Here is a 22,762-nt window from a genome sequence, read left to right as displayed (position 1 = left end):
GGAGGGGCAGAGGGGTTTTTTTGTTGTGGTGGAACTGCTCTGTCCTGATTGGGGTAGGACAATTAGGAAATAGAAACCAGATAGGTGATATTATTCAGTCTGGCTCCTGAACTAAGATACCCAGAAGGGATGTATTGTTACATGAAAAACTAGGTTCATCTCTTGGTGGGTGTGGAGCCAAAGGTCACAACCAAGCCAAAGAGCAGAAGAAGGGAGCTGGCAAGGCAAACACTGGGAATGTTTCCCAGAGCAGTGTCTCCTCAACAGCCAGACGGGAGGGGGAGGGGGGTTAAACTAAGGGCCATGCATATTCATGAAGGGGCTTGAGTGGAGCAGAATTCAGCATAGAATGGGGGAAAAGGTCAACAGAGTCCAGGCTGTAGTTGAGTGAGGTCACGAGGGTCAGAAAAGGTCAACATCATCATCCCTTAGTTCCAGCTGATCTCCTGGCTGGGCACTGAGGGGGGTTTAAATTCTGTAAAACAGCTCAAGAAAGTGCTTCAGGCTAATCTTTACCATTGAAACAGAACTGGGAGTTTACAGCTGATTTATTGTCTTTGCTGTTGTTACTTCTCTTGCCTGATAAAACAGTCCTTTGCTTCTCAATTCCCTTAAGATCTTTAATTACTGAGACCTGTTCATGGACAGTGCTGTGGCCTGGCTTAAATTGCAGAAAAGCTCGGGCTAAAAATGGCTTCTCTGAGAACCATGCCTGGTTCTCTTCGGGGACCCCCGACCCTTTCCACTGACACTAGAAGTTGAGTCTGTTGAAAAGCGTGAAAGGACAAAACAGTGCTTTTGTCCCAGAGCTTTTCTACCGCTTACTTCAACCAGTGGTTCTCAGGTTGGGCTCAGATGGGATCCGCAGGCATTTAAAGCGCTGACGCCTGGTGGATCCTCAGTCCCTGATTGCATTGATTTCGGGGGTGGGCATAAAGGTATTTAAAAACGACGCAGGTGATTCTGACACAGCCAAGGTTGCGGATCACTGATGTAGTTTCTCTCTATGACCCCCTACTGTTGAGTGGAGCAGAAGTTCTCAAAGTGTCGTCCTGGGACTGGCATCAGCGTCACCTGGGAACTTGTAAGACGTGCAGATTTTCTGGACCTGCTCCAGACCTATTGAGTCTGAAACTCTGGGAGCAGCCCTCCACGGGGTTCTGATGTGCCCTTAGAGGGTTGCCGGAGGTTGCATTAGTTACTGCAGAGGGCTTGGGACTGTTAAGAGTGCCTGGTTGATTGAGTGATAACCTCAGTACCTCTGAGTGTACTTTTTTCACTGGAAACCTCCTTGCAGTGCACACGAACCATTTTCACTGTTCCCTTTTCCTTGTGTAATGTCCTTTACAGTTTGAATTACAGTATAATGTGTGGATTGCATGGTGATCCCTGGCAGTTGATCCATAGCTGGATGGTACTCTTGAGCTGTCATAATGGGACAGAAGTTAATTTCAATTCAACTTATATTCTGCGCTGCTTATGTAGTAAGAGTAGGATAGAACAATGTCTAGCTGCAGCTTCTTCAGGTTGGGGAGATCTGTAGGGAAAAAGTATTCAAAGCTAGTTATAACTGTAATGTTGTATGAGACTGTTAATGACTGCGCTGTGTTCAGTGAGGACAAACATAACTGTTATCTGTCACTTTTGCTTGTTTTTTACTGTGTCTTTGTCCCTAAGTGAGGTTGTACTGCATCCATGAAATAGGCTTTGAGAATTAAAAATCTTGAATCAGTTCATGAGGGGTAGTGGCTTTTCTTACACATCTGAAAGCATCTTTCCTTGACATGAAGTTTCCTGCTGGAGACTTTCAGACACATGCTGAAATCAGTCTGAGAGAGTACGTTGGGCAGTCACAGAACATTTCTCTTGGTTCTTTTTCAGGCTATCTTGGCATTCTGCTGGATATACGTCCGTAAATATCAGAGCCAGCGGGAAAGTGAAGTTGTCTCCACCATCACAGCGATTTTCTCCCTGGCAATTGCACTGATCACATCAGCTCTTCTGCCCGTGGATATATTTCTGGTTTCCTACATGAAAAATCAAAATGGTACATTTAAGGTAACTATGATCGTACTACGTGAATTTTTTCCTTTCATATTCTTGACCATTAAGTGTTTAAGTTGAGCAGTGTTTTCTTGTGATCTCTGGGAATGATTGAGAATGGAAGTGAACCTAGGGGTTGAGACTCTGACAACTAACATGGAACAGACTGTTCACTGACATGACAACTGTCAATGCAGCCACCATGCAAGTGTGAACAATGCCTTTGTTAATCTGGAAATAGACCAAGTCATTGTAACAGGTTTAATTTGTGGGGCCTCTTATAGCTCCCTTGAAGTTTCTTTGACTTGATTTACATTGATACAGTAAATAAATAATTCAGAAGTGCTTTTGTTCATATTAAGTTGGGGTCTTCATCTCTGTCTCAGATCGAGCACTTGGAGTCACTGTGAGGTGGTGAGGAGACCAGTAGGCTGGGAATTATGAGACCTAAGTTCCAGCCTTGACTCTGCTATCTAGAGCCTGTGTCTTTGGCCAAGCCATGCGCTTTTCTGGACTTTAAATTCCTCATTCGTAGAATAAATGGTGTTGGACTGGAAGATTTCCCAGTTCCTTTTCAGTTATGCAGATTACTTTTTACAGTTATGCAGATTACTTCTTATCAGTGTAAGCTTCTCTGAGGCACGAACTATGTCTTGATTATTTGTCTAACACACAGTAGGTACTTAAATATTTGAAATCTCATTTCAGTTATCTCAGTAATGCATGATTCCAAAATAAGTTCCTGAATTGGGCCAACTGGGTTGAAATAATTGGAAAATGTTTTTGTAGTTAGGTTTAGATGTATCCTGCTTGCTGTGAAAACTCCAGTTATTTTCTGTAGGCCGGTCGTTTGTTTAGCAAGTATTAAATTTTTTTTTTAATTCTAATTTTTTATTGAAGTGTAGTCGATTTACAGTGTTAGTTTCAGATGTACAGCAGAGTGATTCAGTTATACATATACACACATACATATTTTTTTTCAGATTCTTTTCCGTTACAGCTCATTACAAGAAATTGAATATAGTTCCCTGGTAGTGAGGATTCATTGAGCACATAGTATGTCCAAATGCTGCAGAGATGGTAGCTGACATCTGGGGAGTCTTTACCATGTGTCAGGCCCTGTCCTACATGGTTTCCGTATCTTAACTGTCATGGATGTCCCAAACAACCCTATGAGGTAGGTGGTGTTACCCATGTTTTTATGGGCAGGAAACCAAGGTTCGGAGAGGCGACGTCCCCCCTCTCAGGTGGGAGGGCTGTGAGTGCTGGCGCTGGGATCCGAGGCTCTGGAGTCCGGTCCAGGGTTCTTTGCTCACTTGCAGTGCATCTGTGCCTGTATCTGTATCTGATGCAGTGGAAGTAGTGGTATCCCTTGGTCATGATGGTCTGAATAAGGAGATTTTCTGTTTTAAAGTTAAAGTTGGAATATTTGATTTGTTTAGATTTTGCAGGATTATGGTCTTCATCGTGGAGTTTCTGAAGTAAGTATGTTCATGAAGTCCTGAACCTCAGATGATGTAGTTGCTCTGAGACCGTGCACAGTTGAGTCATCACTTTCTGGGCGCTAGGTTTTTCTTTTATTAGTTAATTTATTTAAATCTGTGAGATTGGATTATGTTTGTTTAAACAGGACTTGTTAGGAATTCACCCACCTACAGAAGCAAAAGTATTACTCCTAAAAACTTAGGGTACTTACTAAATGCCCCATAAGGGAAGAAAGTGTTTAACTGTAGTCAATGTGCTTATTTTCTGTTTGTTAAATCTAAATGTGGCACCAGTACTTAGAAGGGAGCAATTCCATGTTAATGTTCTTTCCTCCCACTTTTTAAATACTTTTATCTTGCATTATTGAGGGATTATTTATTCAGCAATTGTATGTCCTTTTCCCCCCTACTTTTCAATTATTTGGCTGTATTTAGTTCTGTTTTTTTTAGCCAACTCAGAGCTTAGGTAATGTACCAGTTTTTCCTCTAGTACCTTAATACCTTTGTGATATTTTAAAACATTCTTTATTTCTCTTTTGGTCTTTTTTTGGGAGGTGGTGGGATGGGGGGAGGGGTCAGTGACATTCACAAGAGTTGTCATTTGAAGCTGGCCTGTGCTAACTCTCAAAGTAGAACTGAGAAGACTCTCAAAGAACTCTTTCTCAGTAAACTGTAGAGAGGATTTTCTCCAGTAAGTTATTAATGAATTCTCTTGAGTGCTTAGTGAAAGACAGGAGCCAGTAGTGAAGAATTAATTTTCTAGACTTCATGCTACAGCTGTAAATTTAGACATCTTTTTTTTTTTTTTTGCGGGGGGAGAGAATTAGGTTTATTTATTTATTGTTACTATTTTTTTTTTATTTAATCAGAGGTACTGGGGCTTGAACCCATGACCTCATGCATGCTAAGCGTGCACTCTACCACTGAACTACACCCTCCCCCTGAATTTAGACATCTTAGGGTGAAAGTATACCATGGTGTCTTCAGTCTATTCCATCCTTATTAGTCAGGATAAATGTACAAGTTGACATTGTTTTCCAAGATGAATTATGTTGTATCTTAAATTTTATAATGTGCGTTTCTTATTTCTAAATGAATGTATGTATTGTCTAACTTTCTCTATTTCCACCTCAAATATTGAAGACTCTAAATTGATCACAGTTCTGTGTATAAGGTGTAATTATTTGGAAACACCAGATATAAACGACTGCTAAAATTTGGCCTAGGAACAGAGGGTTTCAGGCAGGCAATCAACAGTACTTTTCTCTGTTTTGTCTTATTTACCTTCCTAGCTGTCTCTGCCTTCTTTTGGCCAAAGGTGTATTATTATAACGTCTGAGCTGTTTCCATCGACTTTTTTTTCCAAGACTATGAATAATTTTAGCTAGGAAATTTTTTTGTTTCTAGTTTTTTTGTGTGAAATAATTAACTTTTTAGATTAAAAAAAAATCCTAAAGGATAGCTAGACGTGTTCTATTACAGTGTCTTGTATTGTTAGCAAATAACTTTGCAGTGATACACACAAAGTGTACCAATCAAAAAAAATCAGAAACTGACACTCACGTGAACAAATGTCCTTTATGTTATACAGTATGTAAAGTGAGAATTAGTAGTTAAGCTATGGCATCAAAACATTTAATGTTTCGGTAGCTGGAGTGTTCATATCTTACTTCCCTCCCCCAGTGATTAATCACTTTCTGGCCAGTTATGATGAGACGTCTGGGTTGAACTTGGTACTGCTGCCTCATTCGTACTCACAGATGGTGGTAACTGTATCTTAGGACTTTGTATTCTTTATCACACGTTAAATATGTTCATTTACTTGATATTTAATAAGTCTGTAATATGTATCTGACAAATGCTAGAGACTGAGGATGAAAACAAAGGAGGCTGCTGCTCTCTGGGAGCTCCCGTTCTGTTAAGACCAGGCCGACAGTAAAGCAGCACATAAAACAAGCCAGCGTCCTAGTGCTCAGTTCCGTGAGGACGTCCAGCAGGCTGATGTGAGAGGCATTTGAGTTGTGGTTGCCCAGGCAGGAGAACTGGAAGGCCAGATTGCGGAGGGGCACCAGGCTGCTAAGGATACTCGAGATGAGACTGGAGTCACTGGCAGAGCCGGTGGGGTGGGGGACGGCCTTTGGGGAGAAGGGGCAGCAGATACAGAGGCCCCCAGGCAGAAGTGGGTTTGGCCTGCTTGGCTGAAGAGTAGTGTTGTGGGTTGTGCTTTGGTAAAGCTGCGATTGAGAGGAAGGTGGGGACCAGATGGTTTAGGACTTTCAGATCCTGTAAATGACTTTAGATTTTCTCCTGACTGCAGTGGGAAGTTAATGAAGGTAAGAAATGAAGTTGATCTGGATGAGAGTGGTATTAGTGAAGAAAAGTGGTGAAAATCAGTGTGTATTTTGAACCAGAAATGGACCCACAGACATAAAAAATAAATGGTGGTTACCGGAGGGGAAGCAGCAGGGAGGGTTAGGAGTTGGTGATTAACAGATACACACTGCTGTATATAAAGTAGATTAACAGCAAGGTCCTTCTGTATGGCACACGGAACTACATTAAGTGTGTTGTAATAACATAGAATGAAAAAGAATCTGGAAAAAAAATATGTATGTCTATGTATAACTGAACCGCTTTGCTGTACACCAGAAACTAACGTTGCGAATTGACTACACTTCAATAAAAAAGTAAGTTAAAAAAAAGTCAGTGTGTACTTTGTAGGTAGAGCTGCCTAGATTTGCTGATGGAGTAAATGTGGGGGTGAGGGAAGAAGAAAACCGAAGGGATGCCTAGGTCCGCTTCCTCCTCAGAGAAGTGGGGAGGCCTGGAGGAGCAGTAAGGCCCATGCGTGTACACGGGCAGGTGGGGGAGTGTAGGGAAAAGAGCCATGTTTTGGACCAGTTCCCTTCAGAGTGCCTACCACATGTATTCACCTGGCGGCTGAAGCTTCGGGGAAGCCTCGGGGACGGGGAGAAGTATCTGGACGTCATCATCACGTGGGCCATGTTTAGAGCTGTGGACTGACTAGTGTCTGGGGGAGCTGAGTGGCAAGAGAGGGGTTGGCGCTGGGCCAGGGGTGAGAGGCTACCTTACGTCGAAGCCGCCCAGGGCAGAGGGCAGCCAGAGAGGTGTGGAGAAGGGGAGGCTTCTCAGGAGAAGAACATATTTCCGGAAGAGCGAATGGTAGGTAGCTTTTCTGAGTGATGCTGAGAGGTAGAGTGAGAGAGATTTTGGGGGGACCAAGAACATGCAGAGTGATTCCCGCAGAGCGGAGGGGCAGGCAGTTGGAGTGAGTGAGAGGCAGACATAAGGCGGGCCAGTGGTGATGGGGATGCATATGACCTCCTGGGAAGTTCTGTTCCCTAGAAAAGTAGCAGGGGGTCCAGGGAGCTGTTCTTATTTATAGTGGTGGTATGTTGTTTTCATGGAAACTCAAGTTCACGTACTTTAGGATTCAGTGGAGTGGGAAAGATGTTGTGGGGGTGCATCCAGGGGCAGTGTCCTTGAGTCTGGATCTCAAAGGAGAGGGTCAGCTGTGAAGAGCACGGGCATTGGGTCCGAGGAAGGGGTCGCACTGGAATACAGATAGAGGCAGGTTTCAGATCTGGGAGGAAACCGAGGAGCTCTTGTCTTCTTTACAGACCTCTAAGTCAGTGTTGTCTCAATCATGGATGTTTTGTGCTGGGTAGTTCTTTGCTGTGAGGGGCTGTCCTGTGTACTGTAGGTGTGTAGCAGATCCTTGCCTCTACCCACCAGAAGCCAGTAGCATCCTAACCCCCCTCCATTCCCCCTCAGTGTCTCCAAGACATTGCCAGGTGTCCCATGGGGGACAAAACCTGAGTAAGAACCACTGGTCTAAGGTGAGGTTATCTGGTAAAATTCAAGAGAATAAAGTGTAGTTTTGGATTGGACTGTGTGTTTCAAAGAGTCATCTTGAAGAATGGGAAGAGAATTTTACATAGCCCAGTACATTTTTGTTTTGTGGAATTTATGTTCTTCCATATTCTCTATGTAATATTAGTTCTTGATTGTCTCATGTTCCTTTGGGTCTTCTGAAGTTCCTTTTGGTCTCTACTTTGGGAGGCAATGATTTATAAAATGTATCAAGGGCATAGCATTTCTCAGAATGTAGAAGAAGGAAGGTTTCAAAAACTAAGTTCTTTTGATGGTAGATCAGATACCTTGGAGGCAGGGCAGTACATAAAAGCCAGATATTACAGAGTACTGGAGTGATGTTGTATATTTTACACATATTTTTGCTCTAAAATAGTAACAGTAATACTCTCTAATTGCCATAAGATTTGGTTAAACGAAAGAACCTTGGAGAGTAAAAGACACTAAATTTCAGTGAACCTTTGGCTTTAAATTTACCTTCAGACTTCCTACATGTAATCTTTTTCTGAGGTTGGGGTTCGTCTTCAATTTTCAAGTTTAACTTGTGATTCTCAACGGCTACATTAATACCTCATGGGGTTGACTTGGAAATTGGTATGGAGTTTGTGTGAGGGTAGGTGTGATTATCCTCAATTTCAAAAAAATCTCCGTTTCAAACTTTTAAAATTTCTGGTTTGTTGCACAAGTATAGGCACTAAAGAAACACAGCTTTTGGAAAGTGAAGCTTTGATTGAGTGTAGATTCATCTGGATCCTTGAATCATTGATGAAAAAATTTCCAGTCATCGGCAAGAATTCTCCCCCTCTACCGACCCCATGCTTTTGCACTCACGTGGGAACGTTGTTTACCACTCTTTCCAGGCTCCTGTAGTACATGGACAGGTGTTTCTTGCATTACATTTTTTAGACAATGAGACTGGGTGTCAAAAACTCTTTGTTGCAGCTTGTTCTGATTCCTCCCCAACTCGAAAGTGCTTCGTGGATATTCATGTAGGCCAGTTTATAGAGATTTCATCTTCATCATTGTTAATGTCTCTGTGGTATTCCATGTTATAAGTGTACGAGAATGCATTTTACCATTTTTCCTCAGGCAGGCAGATTGTCTCTGTTTGTTGTTGTTGTTTATTGTTTTTTTAGTATTTTAAACAAAATTACCCTGAATAGCATTGGGGAAAAGGCTTTTTGGTGAAACATCAGTAAACATTGCTTGGTGCAGGCTGGAGTTTTTGGGGATGAGGGTCTCCAAGTACGCACGTCCTTGTACACTTGACCTTCCACAAGGCGGTGAGCTTTCCCCAAATACACGTGAGTCAGCAGAGGTACCCGACCTCCTTTTGTTCTCTCTTCTCATAGGGTGAGCAGAAGAGTGGCCCTTACAGGAGACGAACACCCCGGGCTTGGGTGCCAAGTAGTGGGAGCTGGATCTAAGCTGTTTGTGGGGCGCTGGGACCCTCCAGTCGCCGAACACCTGCAGCCCCTGGGCCCCTGGGTCCCGCAAGTGATTGACATTGAGTCCAGCTGGTCCTCCAGGGTGGGAAGGGGAGGCCTCTGTCCCTGCTTGCTGCCAGGCGTCCCAGCAGGAGTTCATCCACTGCGGGACTGCTTGTCTTAAAACGCATGTCTACTGACACCTGTCCTGATTGTCTGAATCTTTTTAGGAGCGATTCCAACAAAGAATGTCTGTGTCATAGACCAGCTTTCTTACCACTACGGTGTGTAGGTGGCTTTTCCTCCGTATTTGCCACCACTGGGTCTTGTTAATGTTCTGAATTCTGCCGTTTAGGTAAGGTGAAAGGTCACCATAATCATAGATTTTCATGCTTCATTAATCAAGTTTAGTAAGTGGCTAAATTCTTCATTATTGGTCTTTTTCAAAAAGTTTTCTAGCTCTTACCTATGTTTTTCAGATGACTTTTAGAATCAGCACATCAAAAGACTACCAGCTATGGGATTTTGGTTGGCAGTGTATAGTTTTTATAAATTAATTTGGAGAAATTTGGTATTTATGATCTTTTCCTGTGTGAACATGTGACTTTTCATTTATTTACAACTTTTATATTCTATGAGTTTCTTTATGTAGTCAATGCAGATTTTTTTTTATTTAGCATATTAAAGTTTTTATAGTCTTAACTGCTAGTAGAAAAATACTGTTTTTATTGTGCATTGTGTGTCAATGTTTGCATTTGTAGTGCTGAATTCAGGCTTCCACATTTTTGTTCTTTTAGGCATAGGTGAATGGAAATTCATATTCATTGCTAGAGGCATTTATGGGTGAAAAAGGAAAAAAAAAGAAAACCTAGATTATTTTTGGAGAATTAAATGTGGATACTCTTCCCTAAGAGACCTTGTAGTAGGATGTTGATACTGACCTGAGTTGCTTAAAGTATTGAGAGGAAAAATTTGACTTGGATGCTAATTTCTGCCTTGCTACTTACTAGCAATGACCAGTCACATAGACTCTCCAGGTTTAATTTTTTATATGCGTAAAATCAGGATATTCAACAGAAAGGCTTGCTATCCTGCCTCAGTTCTAATTCATTCATATACAGATTTTTTTTATTGGAAAAGATTAAATAGAATTAATTTTTTAAGTTAAATTACTAAATTTTAATTGCTAGTTTAAAGAACATGTATGGATGGAATGCAAAAGAGTTTAAATTGGCTATTCTTTTAGGTATTTAAAAATTTTATATTATGCTGTATATCTTCTTTCTCAAATACAAATCGTGTTTGCCACTCTCTGCATAAAAATGCATCACTGATTTTCACTGCCCTTAGGACAAAGGCCAGAATACTCAGCATGACTCACAGGTCCCTCGAAGCCCTGTCTCCCCACTCACCGCTGCTCTGTTACCTTTCCAAAAGCTCTAGTGAACCTCTGTTTAGCTTCATGCAGTTTCTTCAAACTCTCTGTGTGTGTTCCTTGACTCCCTTCCCTCCTTCTGACTATTTTTCCCCTCCCCTTCCCTGAGAACAACCTCTCTTCCTTCCGATCTGAGTTGACAGTCGTTCAGCAAAGCCTTCCCTGGTCTTCAGTCTGCTCAGAGCTGCCTCCTGCTTCTGTGCTTCCCCAGTACGACGCTGTCTTCTTATCCTAGCGTCTACCTGTTGAAGTTTGTGTGTTTACTTGTCCGTCTCTCCCTTCTTGAAGGCATACACCATACCTGTCAGAATAGATGGTATATTTATCAGTGATATTCAGTCATAATAAAACTTACTTCTAATGGCTAAGCAAATGATGTTTCATCAATATTTCTACTGTTTCTTTTTTATCCTAGGACTGGGCCAACGCTAACGTCAGCAGACAGATCGAGGACACTGTACTGTATGGTTACTATAGTAAGTATCTTTCTGTTTCATTTCCCATCTAGGCTGCTCACCAAAATGTAGAAGATAGCTCTAGAGGAACTTCTGTTTTTAATATCACATTGGCGATGACTGCATCGCTCCGTGGACAGTAACAGGGAACTCATCTCATCATCCTGAAACCGCCTTCTCATGCTTTGCTCCATCTGGGTTCACCTGCAGCACTTGTTTGTGGAGGTCCAGTCAGGTCATTTTAAATCTCAGTGTCTTCCTTTGTTACCGTTGTTTGGTAACATTGTTACCAGTTTCCCTCTTGCCCTCTGGATTGAAAAAAATCTCAGTTTTCTAGAAATTTCTTGTAGGTATTGACAGTGGTGGAGTGTACCATCTGGGAGTTTGCAGCATCGACTTTCTTGTACTCTCCAGAGCCAGTTTAATCCAGGGGATGAAGAGAGAGGAAACTTTCTTTTCCCACTCTCATGTTGGATTAGAAAAGCTTTGTAATAACCATTTAAATATTCCTGAAATTTTCCCTTTGAATAAATGTGACTCATACTTTTATAAAAATGTGTAAGTGCCGAGTCAGCAAAGGGGTGTCATTATTTTTCAGCAAGGAATCCAAAGGTTGAATAAGATTTCAGTAGGACACTGAGAATAAATCTGCAGAAGGTTCTGTTGATGGGATAAATTTTCAAGAGTTTCATTGGATTTTAATTTAGTTGCTTTGTCTTGTCTCCTGATCTAAAATCTATAGGACCTATGAAATTCTATCCCGTTGGTGTATATTTTAGAAATATTTTTATGGCATTTTAGTATAGAGTTTATTATTTCTAATGAATACATTAAATATGTATCATACCATTTTAAATTTGACCTTTTAAGTTAAAACTTTTGAAGTGGTGCTATGTTAAGCAGAATATTGCGTTTTCAATACAAATTCACTGGAAGGATATAAATCACTTCTTCAAAAACAATTTTGGGGGGATGGAGCCTGTCTCCTGTGTGACACTGAAGCATATTTAGGCTGTAGAACATGTGATGTGGTAAGCCAACTTGTATCTTAGTGCAGTCTGGGTTTAGGAGCCATATCTTATCATTTAATATAGAGGCTAGTGGATTAATCCATTGTAACCAAGGTTACAAAGACTTCTAAACTAGAGTGTTAATTCAGCAGCCTTTCCAGTTGGGTTCGTGGAGGGAATTAAGCCTACATGAAATGATTTTAGTGTTTTTTTTTTTTTTTTTAATCCTCCCAAGGATAGTGTGTCTCTAGTATCATTTTAAATGCATGGGAGATAAATTACTTATTATAAACAAGATGACTTAGGGTTTGATTCTTGGTTGAACTTGAGTTGTAATGAGAAATACAGCTACCTTGGGATAAGGATCATTGAGAAGAAATTTACATGAGAAGCCAAATTATGAATAGAAGATTTTCTTGATGACCATGGAATCAAAGCAAGAGGACTTAATTCTGTAATATTAGTGGTTGTTGTCACAAAGCTAGTTATGTCCATTTTAGCTATGGCTAATAGGCCTTTGACTTTGACTCAGATGGTGACCTTGAGCTGGGAATGTGAGAGGATTGGATAGCTTCTGAGATAGTGAATAGCCTGGAGGCCATCTGCTTCCCAGAAATGCTAGACAGTATCTAACTGCCCACTAGGTGTCTTCTCCTGAGTCCTGAGGACAATACAGACTCCATATAGTCCAAAACACTATTTATATCCATTCCCGTCTGTGAGATTCTGTTGTTCGTCTGATCTCTCCTAACACATCAACACGTTTTCATTGTCTGACCTTGCCAGGCACTGGGCAAGACTTTGACATTCACCATTTTATTTGACTTTCATGAATGTCATTTTGTGGAGGTCTTTTCTGCCTCTTCCAGATGAAGACACTGGTATTTAGAGATGTTGAAGATCACTTTGTTTAGTGAGTGATGGAGCCCAGAGGGCGTGTTGTTTCCTGAGCTGGCCGCTGCTGACCATTGAGTGAGCTGCCTTTTCATCAGTGGTTCTGGGAATGTTACCTGTGGGAATGCTTAGCAGCACTGAAACCCCAGGGCAGCTTCAAAAAAATCATCCGGAGACCTTTCAAATAATACAGAATGCTAGAATACATCCAGAGAGATTCTGATTTCCGTTGGCAGCATGTTTACTGGTTGGCAGTATATTCAAAAAGGCAGAATTTTTACAGACAGAGAGTTAAACATAAAGCTGTCCTACTGGTACCGTCAGAGTCCACCACTGCTGAGTCGCTGGTCATCAGTTATGCCCCCCCTTGGGAGGCGGGGAGGACTCGCAGGGCTTTCTGAAGGAGCATCCTTGGAGACTGATGTGAGGGCCCAGCCAGAGCTGCAAGACATTTAGGAAACAAAGAACGCCTGATACTTCAGTAGGAAATTGTTTTGCCCTCAAACTGGCTGAGGATTTTAGAGGTCACTGTTATTTGTATTTCATATTCTAATCTCAGGATAAAAGAAAATAATTTGTATGACTCTGTAAACTTTCATTGTTTTCTGATCCTTTTTTTTCCATTAAAAATTATTCAGAACACTATCACGATATTTTTTAATTGCCTACTGGTAATTTTAAATGACCATGCTAACATCACTACTGTGCTTATCAGAGAAGCATTTGTGCATTGGAAAGATGTAAGGCTTACCATGCTGGGTTCAAGTTTTCCAAACGTCCCCATTTTCTCTGGAGAGCTCAGATTTTATCATTGGCAGCAAACACTGTTACTGTTTTCTTTGAAGTGCCAGGCCCCCTTGATTCATTTCTGAGAAAGTCAACCTAATAATCAAGTCTGGATAACTATTGCTTTTCCATCCCTTGTTCTTTCGAGTCAAAAAGACGTTCTTGGGGGAAAAAAGCAACCAGTGTAGCTCACAACTGAGACAGCACGGGTGCTTCTCCCAAGTACACCGTGTGTGACCTGCCCTTCCCTCAGAATGTTGGAAAGATGTGCACTCGAGGGTGGAGATCTCACAGAATTGTTGCTGCTTCAGAGGAACTTTCCTGAGTAAAAACAGCCCCACTGGGGAGTGCTTGGTGGCGAAGAGGACAGTCACAAAAATCATTTCGCCCTGAGGACACCCTAAAAGGATCTCTGCTAATCTTCAGTTCTCGAAAGCACGTTTTAGAGAAACTCATGTTACATTAATGGAACTTCTGGGTTTTGTTTTTTTTTTTTTTGGAAAGTTTGCAGAAGTCAGGCCTGCTGCTCCTACCCACTGGATACCCCCAGCTGTTGACTGGTTTGGACCAGTTTTCATGAACCAAAGCTGCCTACAGAGATACAGTTTCCAGGGGCTCGGTGGGGAATGAGAGGGTGCGGTTGTTTATTTCTGCCCCTTTGCCCTGTGCTCATGGGGACCATACACACAGAAGGAGACTCCCTCATCCGAGGATGCTGTGTCCACCCCAGAAACATTCAGGACTCAGTCTTTTATTCCTTTTGAATGTTTTTGTTTATTTCTTCATCTGTGTCTTCGAATTTCTTTCATATTTCTTCTAAAAAACTTCTCTTGTCTGACTCTGGCTCTCAGTTCTGTTTTCATCTCACGTTTGAGCCTCTTCTGAAATCTTTTACCTCTCCTGTATGTATTTAGCCTTTTATCTGAGTTCTATTTTTGGTTTCACATGTTATTTTTATCTTTAAATTCTCTCCTTTTATTTACTGTAATCTGTCATAAATGTTTATTCTGTCTTCTCTGACTGTTCTTGAAATGTTTGGTTTTAATTCTTCCACCAGTTACTTCGCTTTTGTTTCTGTGAATTTTCCTTTCATTTAATCCTTTTTTCCTGACTCCTTATTCTGATTTTGCAGTGAATGCAGGGGTTGACAACGGGGAGATCCTGTACCCTACGCAGGGATCATTCAAGGCTGTCGTGTTGAGCTCCTCTTTGGTTTTCCTGTCGCTTCGTTCTGAGACCCTTCCTCTTCTTGACGCTGATTTTGGGACTGTCACTTTAGGTGAACATATGCACTGAGCCGTATAGCCGTATAGCCGTGTAGCCGTATATTGTTCTCTGTTTGGCCTCCTTGGTCCTCACACTACATCTGAGACTCACCTGCATTGCTGCGCGCAACAGTACTTTGTTGTTTCTCATTACTGTATAATATTCCATTCTGGTAACGTATTGTAGTTCATCCATCCTCATACTGATGATCAGTTGGGTTCAGTTTTTGGCTATTTCAGATACTGCTGCTGTGAGGATCTTGTGTGTGTGTGTGTGCACATGTATGTGTGTGTATGTATGTATATATGTGTGTATATGTGTGTTCATATATGTGTATATGTGTGTGTATGTGTGAATGTAAGTATATGTGTGTAGGTATGTGTATATGTGTATATATACATATACATTTACTGCATTGTTTTCCATTTTATAGATGCTCTTTTTCAAACAATTCCAGATTATTAGTTATTTAGTAAATTCTTACTTTTCACTTTTAAGCCATCCTGTAGTGAAAATAGTACATACTTAGATGAATTAAGTTATGGAACTAAGGGAGAATAAGATGGACCAAGAAACTTTCCAACTCCCATTTCTCCCCCAGGCATTTTGGAGCAGCCAGCAGAGTTTTCAGGAAGTTCCTCCTCACTCCCTATTGGTTAATTGCTGAAAAACTGTACCTGGTGTAAATGCCGTTATTTTGAACTTAGGGTTTAGAACCTCGTCGTGTCTAATTTGTGATGAGCACTGTGGGAGCTTGAAGTCAGTTAAGTGCCGTGACAACAGAGCAGCGTGGCCGTCGTCCTGTTAGGGGTGCACGGCGCGGCTGTAACTCACATCCGCTCAGGGAGCAGGAGGAAGAAACCTCCTCACTGTGAAGACATGAGAAAATTGACACTGAAAAGACTGACCGAGCATCTCGTCAAACTTCCATCTCTGCGGTACTTTATTGTTTGGAAAACATCTCTAATGTATTTCATTGCTTTCCCAGACAAGATAGAAAAACTGAGACTAATTTGGGGGGTTTGTTTAGTTAATTCAGGTCTGTAAAGTGCTTTTTGATGGGATTCAGTTGTGTCCTCTTTCCTGTTTTCCCTCCCCCTTTTTAAAGCAATGAATTCTTTTTTTTTTAATTAAAATTTTTTATTTCATTTATTTTTTAATCAGCCTTTTTTTTTTTGGAGGGGCTGGGGAAGGGAAGCTAATTAGGTTTTTATTTAATTTGTTTATTTTAATGGAGGCACTGGGGGTGGAACCCAGGACCTCCTGCATGCTGAGCATGGCACTCTGCTGCTGAGCTACACCCTCCCGAAATAATGCACTCTCACTCTTAGGAGGAGTTTTCTTAGTGGCTTCCGCTTAGGTTTGCTCAAGAGATTCTCTAGATGAGGACTCCTTGAGACTTAGTGACTATGACTTTGTTTCCAGGTGGAAATATTAGGAAAACAAGTGCTTTCTTGGTCTCTTATCTGGTGTGACTTGTACATTCAATCCCTAAACTAACTGCTAATTTGTCACATTAACATCTTAAACCTTCCTGAATGCTCCAGGAGAGAAAGGAAGACACAGGCTCTCGATTTTCCTTCTAAATTCCTGCTTAGGCCCTCTTTCCTCTTCTCCTGGCCTCTTTAATGTTTATGTGCTCGGAGTTCCATCCCGGGCCTGTTCTTCACCCCAGTTAATCCCTTGGTTATCTTATACTGCTGCTTGGCTCTAAGTACTGTCCGTGTGCCCTGCTGCCAGACCCAGATCTTTGTGCAGACCTCACCTGAGCTTCACATCCCTGTGTCCAGTCACCCACCTGACGATTCCTACCAAGAAGATGGCACCTCTGACTTAACATTTCTAGAACAACTTGTCTTCAGTCTGTTACACACTGTCAATTTCCTGGTTTCAGTGAATAGCAGCTAGGTTAGAATTGCTCAGGCCACAAACCTTAGCATCATCCTCGACTCTATTTTTTCACATATTGTATCAAATGTGGCAGTATGTCCTCTTGTGTTTTGAGTTTCAGAATGTATCCAGAATCTGACCACTTCTAATTTCTGTCTTGGTCAGTTTGGGCTACTGTAACAAAAGTATCCTAGACTGGGTGCTTAAACAACAAACGTTTATTTCCCTCAGTTCTGGAGGCTGGGAAGTCGAAGGTCAAAGTGCTGACAACCTAGTGTCTGGTGAGGACCTGCCTCCTGGTTTGCAGATCGTCACCTTCTTCTTGTGTGTCCTCACTTGGCAGTAGAGGGAGCAGGAAAGGAGGGGAGAGAGAGAGCTGGGCTCTCTTCCTTTTATCCTAAGGACCCCAGTCACGTCATGGGGACCCCACTCCAGACTTTGTCTGAACCTAATTACCTACCAAAGGTCCCAACTCTAAATACCATCACGCTGGAGGTTAGGGCCATAACCTGTGCATTTTGGGGGGAACAAACATTCAGTCCATAACAACTATAATAAAAAGTAGATGATATCCACGTATTGACAGATGGGGAGAGACTGGAAAGTTTCATTGCTGCCATTGGGAATGTAAGATGGTACACTGTATTGGAAGGCAGTTTTCAACTTCCTTAAAAAGCTGAACTTCCCCTGTGAGCCAGCAGTTACACTTCTAGGTGTATATGCTCAAGAGAAATGAACACAATGTCCTCACAAAAATAGGTATGCAAACGCCGCAGGAGCTTTCTTCATAATAGCAGAGAACTGGAAAGAATCCAGATGTCCAGCAGCTGATGGATGTTGAAATAAAACGTGTCCATACAATGGAACGCATATTCCGCAAGCTAAGTCAGAAGGAGCCAGATGCAAGAGATGGCGTCTTGTATGATTATATCCTTATGAAATGTCCAGAGAAGGCAAATCTCTGAAGACAGGATGCAGATCAGTAGTTGCCCCAAACTGGGAGTTGGAGGGGGATTAGTTGCAGACAGGCACAAAGCAGCTTATTCAAGGTAATGGAAATGGTCTAAAAATGGATTATGGTGATAATTACACAACTGCATAAATTTATGAAAGATCATGGAATTGGAGACTTACAATTTGTGCATCTTGTGATATGCACATTAGATTACAAAGTTGTCGGGGAAAAATACTGGATGAGCAGGTTTGAGTCAAGAGTCTAACACAGGGCCAGATAGAGGACCACTCTCAGTACAGGAGGGCTGCTATTATTATGACTTAAAACTTGAAGGGACTTGCAGTTTTATGATTTCTTGTTATTTTCTAGAGGTGGAATCTTATCCTAATTTACAGATGGGAAAAAGAAAACGTGAGGACGAAAAGTTGTGACATACCAAGGTTTATAAATCAGAATGTGATTCTTTGTGTATCAGCCAACGTGGCTTCTAAGAATAGTCAGTTTGTAACCACAGATTTGCATTATGTCTCTTTCATGTACTGTTATTTCGGCTAATGTTTCTGTGTAGCTTTGGAGTCAACAGTCTCGTCATCACTGATTGCAACACAGTTGTTGAGTTACACTATAAATTGCTTAGCCTTTTCTTTGACCATGTAATTTAAGCATTTCTTGTTATAAAAATGACATTGCAGTGTAAGCCTTGGAACACATACTACAGAGAGGAAACGAACAACGAAAATAGCCCTGAAGGGAAGTGACTCCTCCTAAGACTGCATATTGTAAATTACAACCTGTAAACAGTTTTATTCTCCAAGTTACACACTGTCAGATCCTGCACCAGAATGTATTAATCACTTTGCTGTACTGTCAGCAGTGGTACTAGGTATCTATTGTTGGGTAACAAATTACGCCCAAATTTGGCCATTTACAACAGCAAACATTCTTACAGTTTCTGTGGGTCAGGAATCCAGACACAGCTGAGCTGGGACCCCAGCTCCGGTATTCTCACAAGGCTGCAGCCGTGTCTGTGGGGACCACAGGCGTCTCAAGGCTCCACTAGGGAAGACTTGGTTTCGGGCTCCCTCACGTGGGTGTAGGCAGCCTCAGGTCTCAGCCACCTGTGGTCGCCTGCAGCATCAGTCCCTGGCGATGTGGACCTTCCATCCAGTGGTTCACAACGTGGCAGCTGAGATCCCAGGAGTGAGCAGGATGGAAACCAGTCTTCTAGTAAATTCTCCCACCACTGTTGCCACAATCTGCTTATCAGCAGTGAGTCACTGGTCCAGCCCACACTCAAAGGCGTGAACATCGCAGCTGCTAGGATCCTTGGGACCATTTCAGAGGCTGCCTGCCGCAGCTGTTTGGCAGATACTGACAGCTTTGATATGTAGTCAACATATAATACTTTTATTCTTGCAAAATGTACATTAAGCATGCAAGGTTCAAGGTCAGCACTTTGAAGTCCCTTGTGTGCCTTTCCCTGCTGCCGTCTCACCCCCAGCCCCCTTGGAAGTGACACTGCTTAAATGTAGTCTGTGTTCATCCCTCACTTGCCTCCTAGTTTGACCACGCGATATCCTTAGTTTTACATTTTTTCAATGTTATATGAAATTACTTGATTGTTTTCATTCAGCCATATATTCCTGAGATTCTTACATATTATTGCATAAAGTGTAGTTTATTTTCCTTGTGTATGACTCAACCACATGTTAGTCAGTTTGGACGTGTGAATTTTCTCCTATTAAAAATTGTGCAGTGAACATGTTTGTACGTGTTTCTGTTGCATATGTGCAAAATACATGTAGTAGAGTTCATGGATCATAAGTTACGTGCGTCTTTGACAGTCTAAGTAATGACAGATTATTTTTCTAAGTGTACTAATTTAAGTCCCATTAGAAGGATATAAGCCTTCTGGCTGCGTTATATCCTAATCTTTGATATTGCCATGTATTTTTTTGTTTTTGCCAGTCTGGCGAGTGTGAAATGAGAGTTCACTAGTGTATATTTCACTGTTTGGAAATGAAGTTGCATGTCTTTTAAAATTTATTGATTCTTTTTTTTCCCGTTTTCTGCTTCAAGTGCCTTTTTGCTGTTTGGGTTGTTTGTGTTTTCCTTACTGATTTAATTTTTTTTTTTTTTTTTTTTAGTATACTTTGAGTAGCTCATAGAGTGACTCTAAATATTTTCTCTTTTCCCCACTAGAATTAAGAGAGTTGGGAACTTCTGGTCTGTGACCCCTAGAAGGAAGCCTGGAGAAGACTCAGTAGATATTTGTTGAGTATTTGTCAGGGGAGATAATCCTGTGAGATTTGTTTCTTTCTTTAATTCTTTCAAGTGATGTATTACATGGATAGACTACTCTTAAACCAGCTCTGCAGTTCCTTGGACAAACCCAGAGTGGTTGTGACGGTGGCTTTTTTGGTTTTAAAGTCTTTTCCTGCTATCTTGTTTAGGATTCTTTTAAAAATTGATTGAGAGGTGAAACTGGTCTGTAATTTTCCTTCATCTTATTCTAGTCAGGTTTGGGGATCAAGTCTCAGCCAGCTTCATAAAATGATTGAGAAGCGCCCTTTCCACGTGGTAGAGAATGCTGTGCACTGGCGAGCACTGACAGTACGGTTCCTTTCTCCCGTAATCTGTGCATGTGTTACTGGTAATGAAGGGGTAAAAGTGAGTGTTTGTACTGTTACTCCTAATGAACTATTCACAGAACTTTGGCTTTTTACCCTGCAGCTGTACTCTGCTATTGTAGAATTCTTAACAGCCACACGGGAGCACTTCAGTTGAGGAGGGAACTGTGGTTTCATTGCGTAGGAGGCACGGTTCCTACCTGACCGTTTCGGTGTCCGTGTTCCACTGAATGAACAGGCAGTAAGAGGGACCATATCAGCTGGAGGGACTGATGCCGATGATGCGGGGAATAAACCCAAGGGATTCGTGGCACCTCGTGATGCTGCCGTGTTCAGTGGCAGAAACTAATTGAGACCTAGTCTACTCACCCCACCCCAGACAGCACCACCAAGGATGCAGGATAGCTCAGGCGTGGGTGCTGGGGTTTCCCCATGTCTCCTACAGAATTCTCATTCAGGAATTGCACCTGGCTGTTGTGAACAGATTGGAGATACGTGGCTTAAACAGTACAATGGTTTTTCAGTCTCACTTCCAGTTAAGTCTGGAGATAGGCCATCCAGGGCTGCTAGGGCAGCATCCCCAGGGTCCTGAGATGCTTCTTCTCTGCTCTCCATCTTAGTATGTGGTTTCTATCCTAAGGTAACCACTGAGTCCAAAGTAGTGGCTGGAGTCTAAGTTGTCACATGTCCATTTCAGGCCGAAAGTTGAAAGAAGGGAGCTGGACAGAAAATGGGAATTGTATATGAAATAGCAGCCTTGGCCCCAGATTTCTTCCGCTGGCTAAATGGGATAATTTTAGAAGGCTTTTAGAGCTCCCAAAATAACTTTATACTTTGACCTTCTAAAGCAAAAAGCTTTGGAATGATTGTTACAGTATTGACTAAGTTATTCTTTGTCTTAGTGTTTTCATTGGTGGTTGGCAAGAATAAAGAATGTCCCAAGATTCAGAAGCCTAATTTACCCAGGTTAATTCTCATGTGAGTTATAATTTAATGATACGATTTTTAAAAGGTAGATTGTTTGCTTTCTGTGTATTTTAAAAATCCTAAGAATTATCATATATCCTTTGCCGCATTTTTGTCTGTGGCCTTTTGAGAGTTGATAGCTTTCTGTTCACTTTGTTTCTTTGTTAGTTTTGTTTTAAAAAAGAACTTGTCTTAATGGGTTTAATTTTTGCCAATTTCTGTGGACGTGGGGTTTTAAAATTTTTTCTTACCATGTTTTCTTTGATGTTAGTGGGACTATTAAAGAGTCTGTTTATCTTTTACTTGATAGAAGCAATCTTTTAACAAAAACACTTGCAAGTAAAAGCATATTTTACAAAGATGTCAGGATTCGAGGATGTCATCACTGTTGGAGTTAAGAATAATTTTCCTTTGAAAATAATTACCAGTTTGATGTAGAACTTCGTAAGAAGCACCTTCTCTGTTTCGTGATAGTGGTAGCAGCATTTTTTTTTTTTCCATTTGCCGATATATAAGCCCACCTTGACATTAGAGCTGATCTGAAACACATAGAAATGTTAATTTAATTCCATCTTTACAGTTTAACATTTACAGGCTAAAGGAAGAAGTCTTTCTGAAGGACACTGAGAAAGAACAGTCAGATTACCAGACGATAGCTTAGAACGTGGTGTCAGGGAATCGCAGATGTGGAGCAGTGCCGAACTCGGAGGGGATATTAGTCTCTTCAGAATTGTGTCTGTTCCCCACTTCCTTCCGTCAGGTCTGGATTCCTAGAAACTTTGTCTTATTCTGGATATTCCTACCAGCAACATATGACATTTTTGCTTGCTATACGTCTTCATATCTCTTTAGAGCCGGTAGCTGCGCCCACCCCTGTTTTGACTTGGGCCATAATAAATACAGTTCTGCTAGTTCAAGAACTTCCATAAGCTTAGTCATAGAAAATGTGCTCTTGTGTCTGTGCTGGTTTTATTGAGCTTCAGGTCTGTGAGATTTATGCTCGTCACATGTATTCATAGTTTATTCTTTTTTTTTATTACTGTGTAATAGGCATTAGTAGGACTGTAACACTCAGCCTGTCCATTCACCTGCTGATGGACGTTTGGATGATTTCCAGTGTTTGGTCCCTGTTAGTAATGTTGCTGTCGATTCTTGTTGGGAAAGAGTTAATGCATCAGTCTCAACACCGTTTGACTCTCACACATCTTCAAGGAGGTCCTGCGCCTATGGCTAGCCCTGGGCTAGCACCTGGGAACCTGGCCCTTAGGTGTTCCCTCATGTTACTGATTGATAAGTGGTTTCATGCAGCAGCCGAATTTGGAACCATGCAATCCCGATTTGTGTAGACTGTTCGTGCACTTGATTTACAATGAACTCTTGCTTTCCCTCCTGGGGTCTGTACTTTAGGTAATTATAGCTGGTCACTCAGGCACATGTGCCTGTATTATAAGTCGCCAATTAAAGCCCTGGACCCTGCAGTTCAGGCAGGCTTCTCTGGGCACGAAGACTTCACACATGTCGCTGCACTTCATTGCTGGAGGAATAGAATGGTTCAGTCATAATAGTAGGGGTATGTCTAACTTGGTGAGAAGCTACGGAACAGTTTTCTACAGTGTCATGCCATTTT

The 22,762-nt window shown here is 41.6% G+C and overlaps 1 protein-coding gene across 1 annotated transcript in view; it reads left to right on the top strand.

The window, feature by feature from the left end:
- LMBRD1 (LMBR1 domain containing 1) overlaps window positions 1–22,762 on the top strand; it is a 99,309-nt gene that overhangs the window by 5,082 nt on the left and 71,465 nt on the right. Inside the window, exons 2-3 of the mRNA XM_074368748.1 lie at window positions 1,882–2,058; window positions 10,699–10,759. Of these exons, the coding sequence (XP_074224849.1) occupies window positions 1,882–2,058; window positions 10,699–10,759 (238 nt within the window). The remainder of the gene's footprint in view (window positions 1–1,881; window positions 2,059–10,698; window positions 10,760–22,762) is intronic.

Source organism: Camelus bactrianus, chromosome 8 (assembly GCF_048773025.1).
Source record: "Camelus bactrianus isolate YW-2024 breed Bactrian camel chromosome 8, ASM4877302v1, whole genome shotgun sequence".
NCBI classification, from domain to species: Eukaryota; Metazoa; Chordata; class Mammalia; order Artiodactyla; family Camelidae; genus Camelus; species Camelus bactrianus.
The sequence above is the reverse complement of the archived record's forward strand: the minus strand, read 5'-3'. Positions and strand labels throughout refer to the sequence as shown.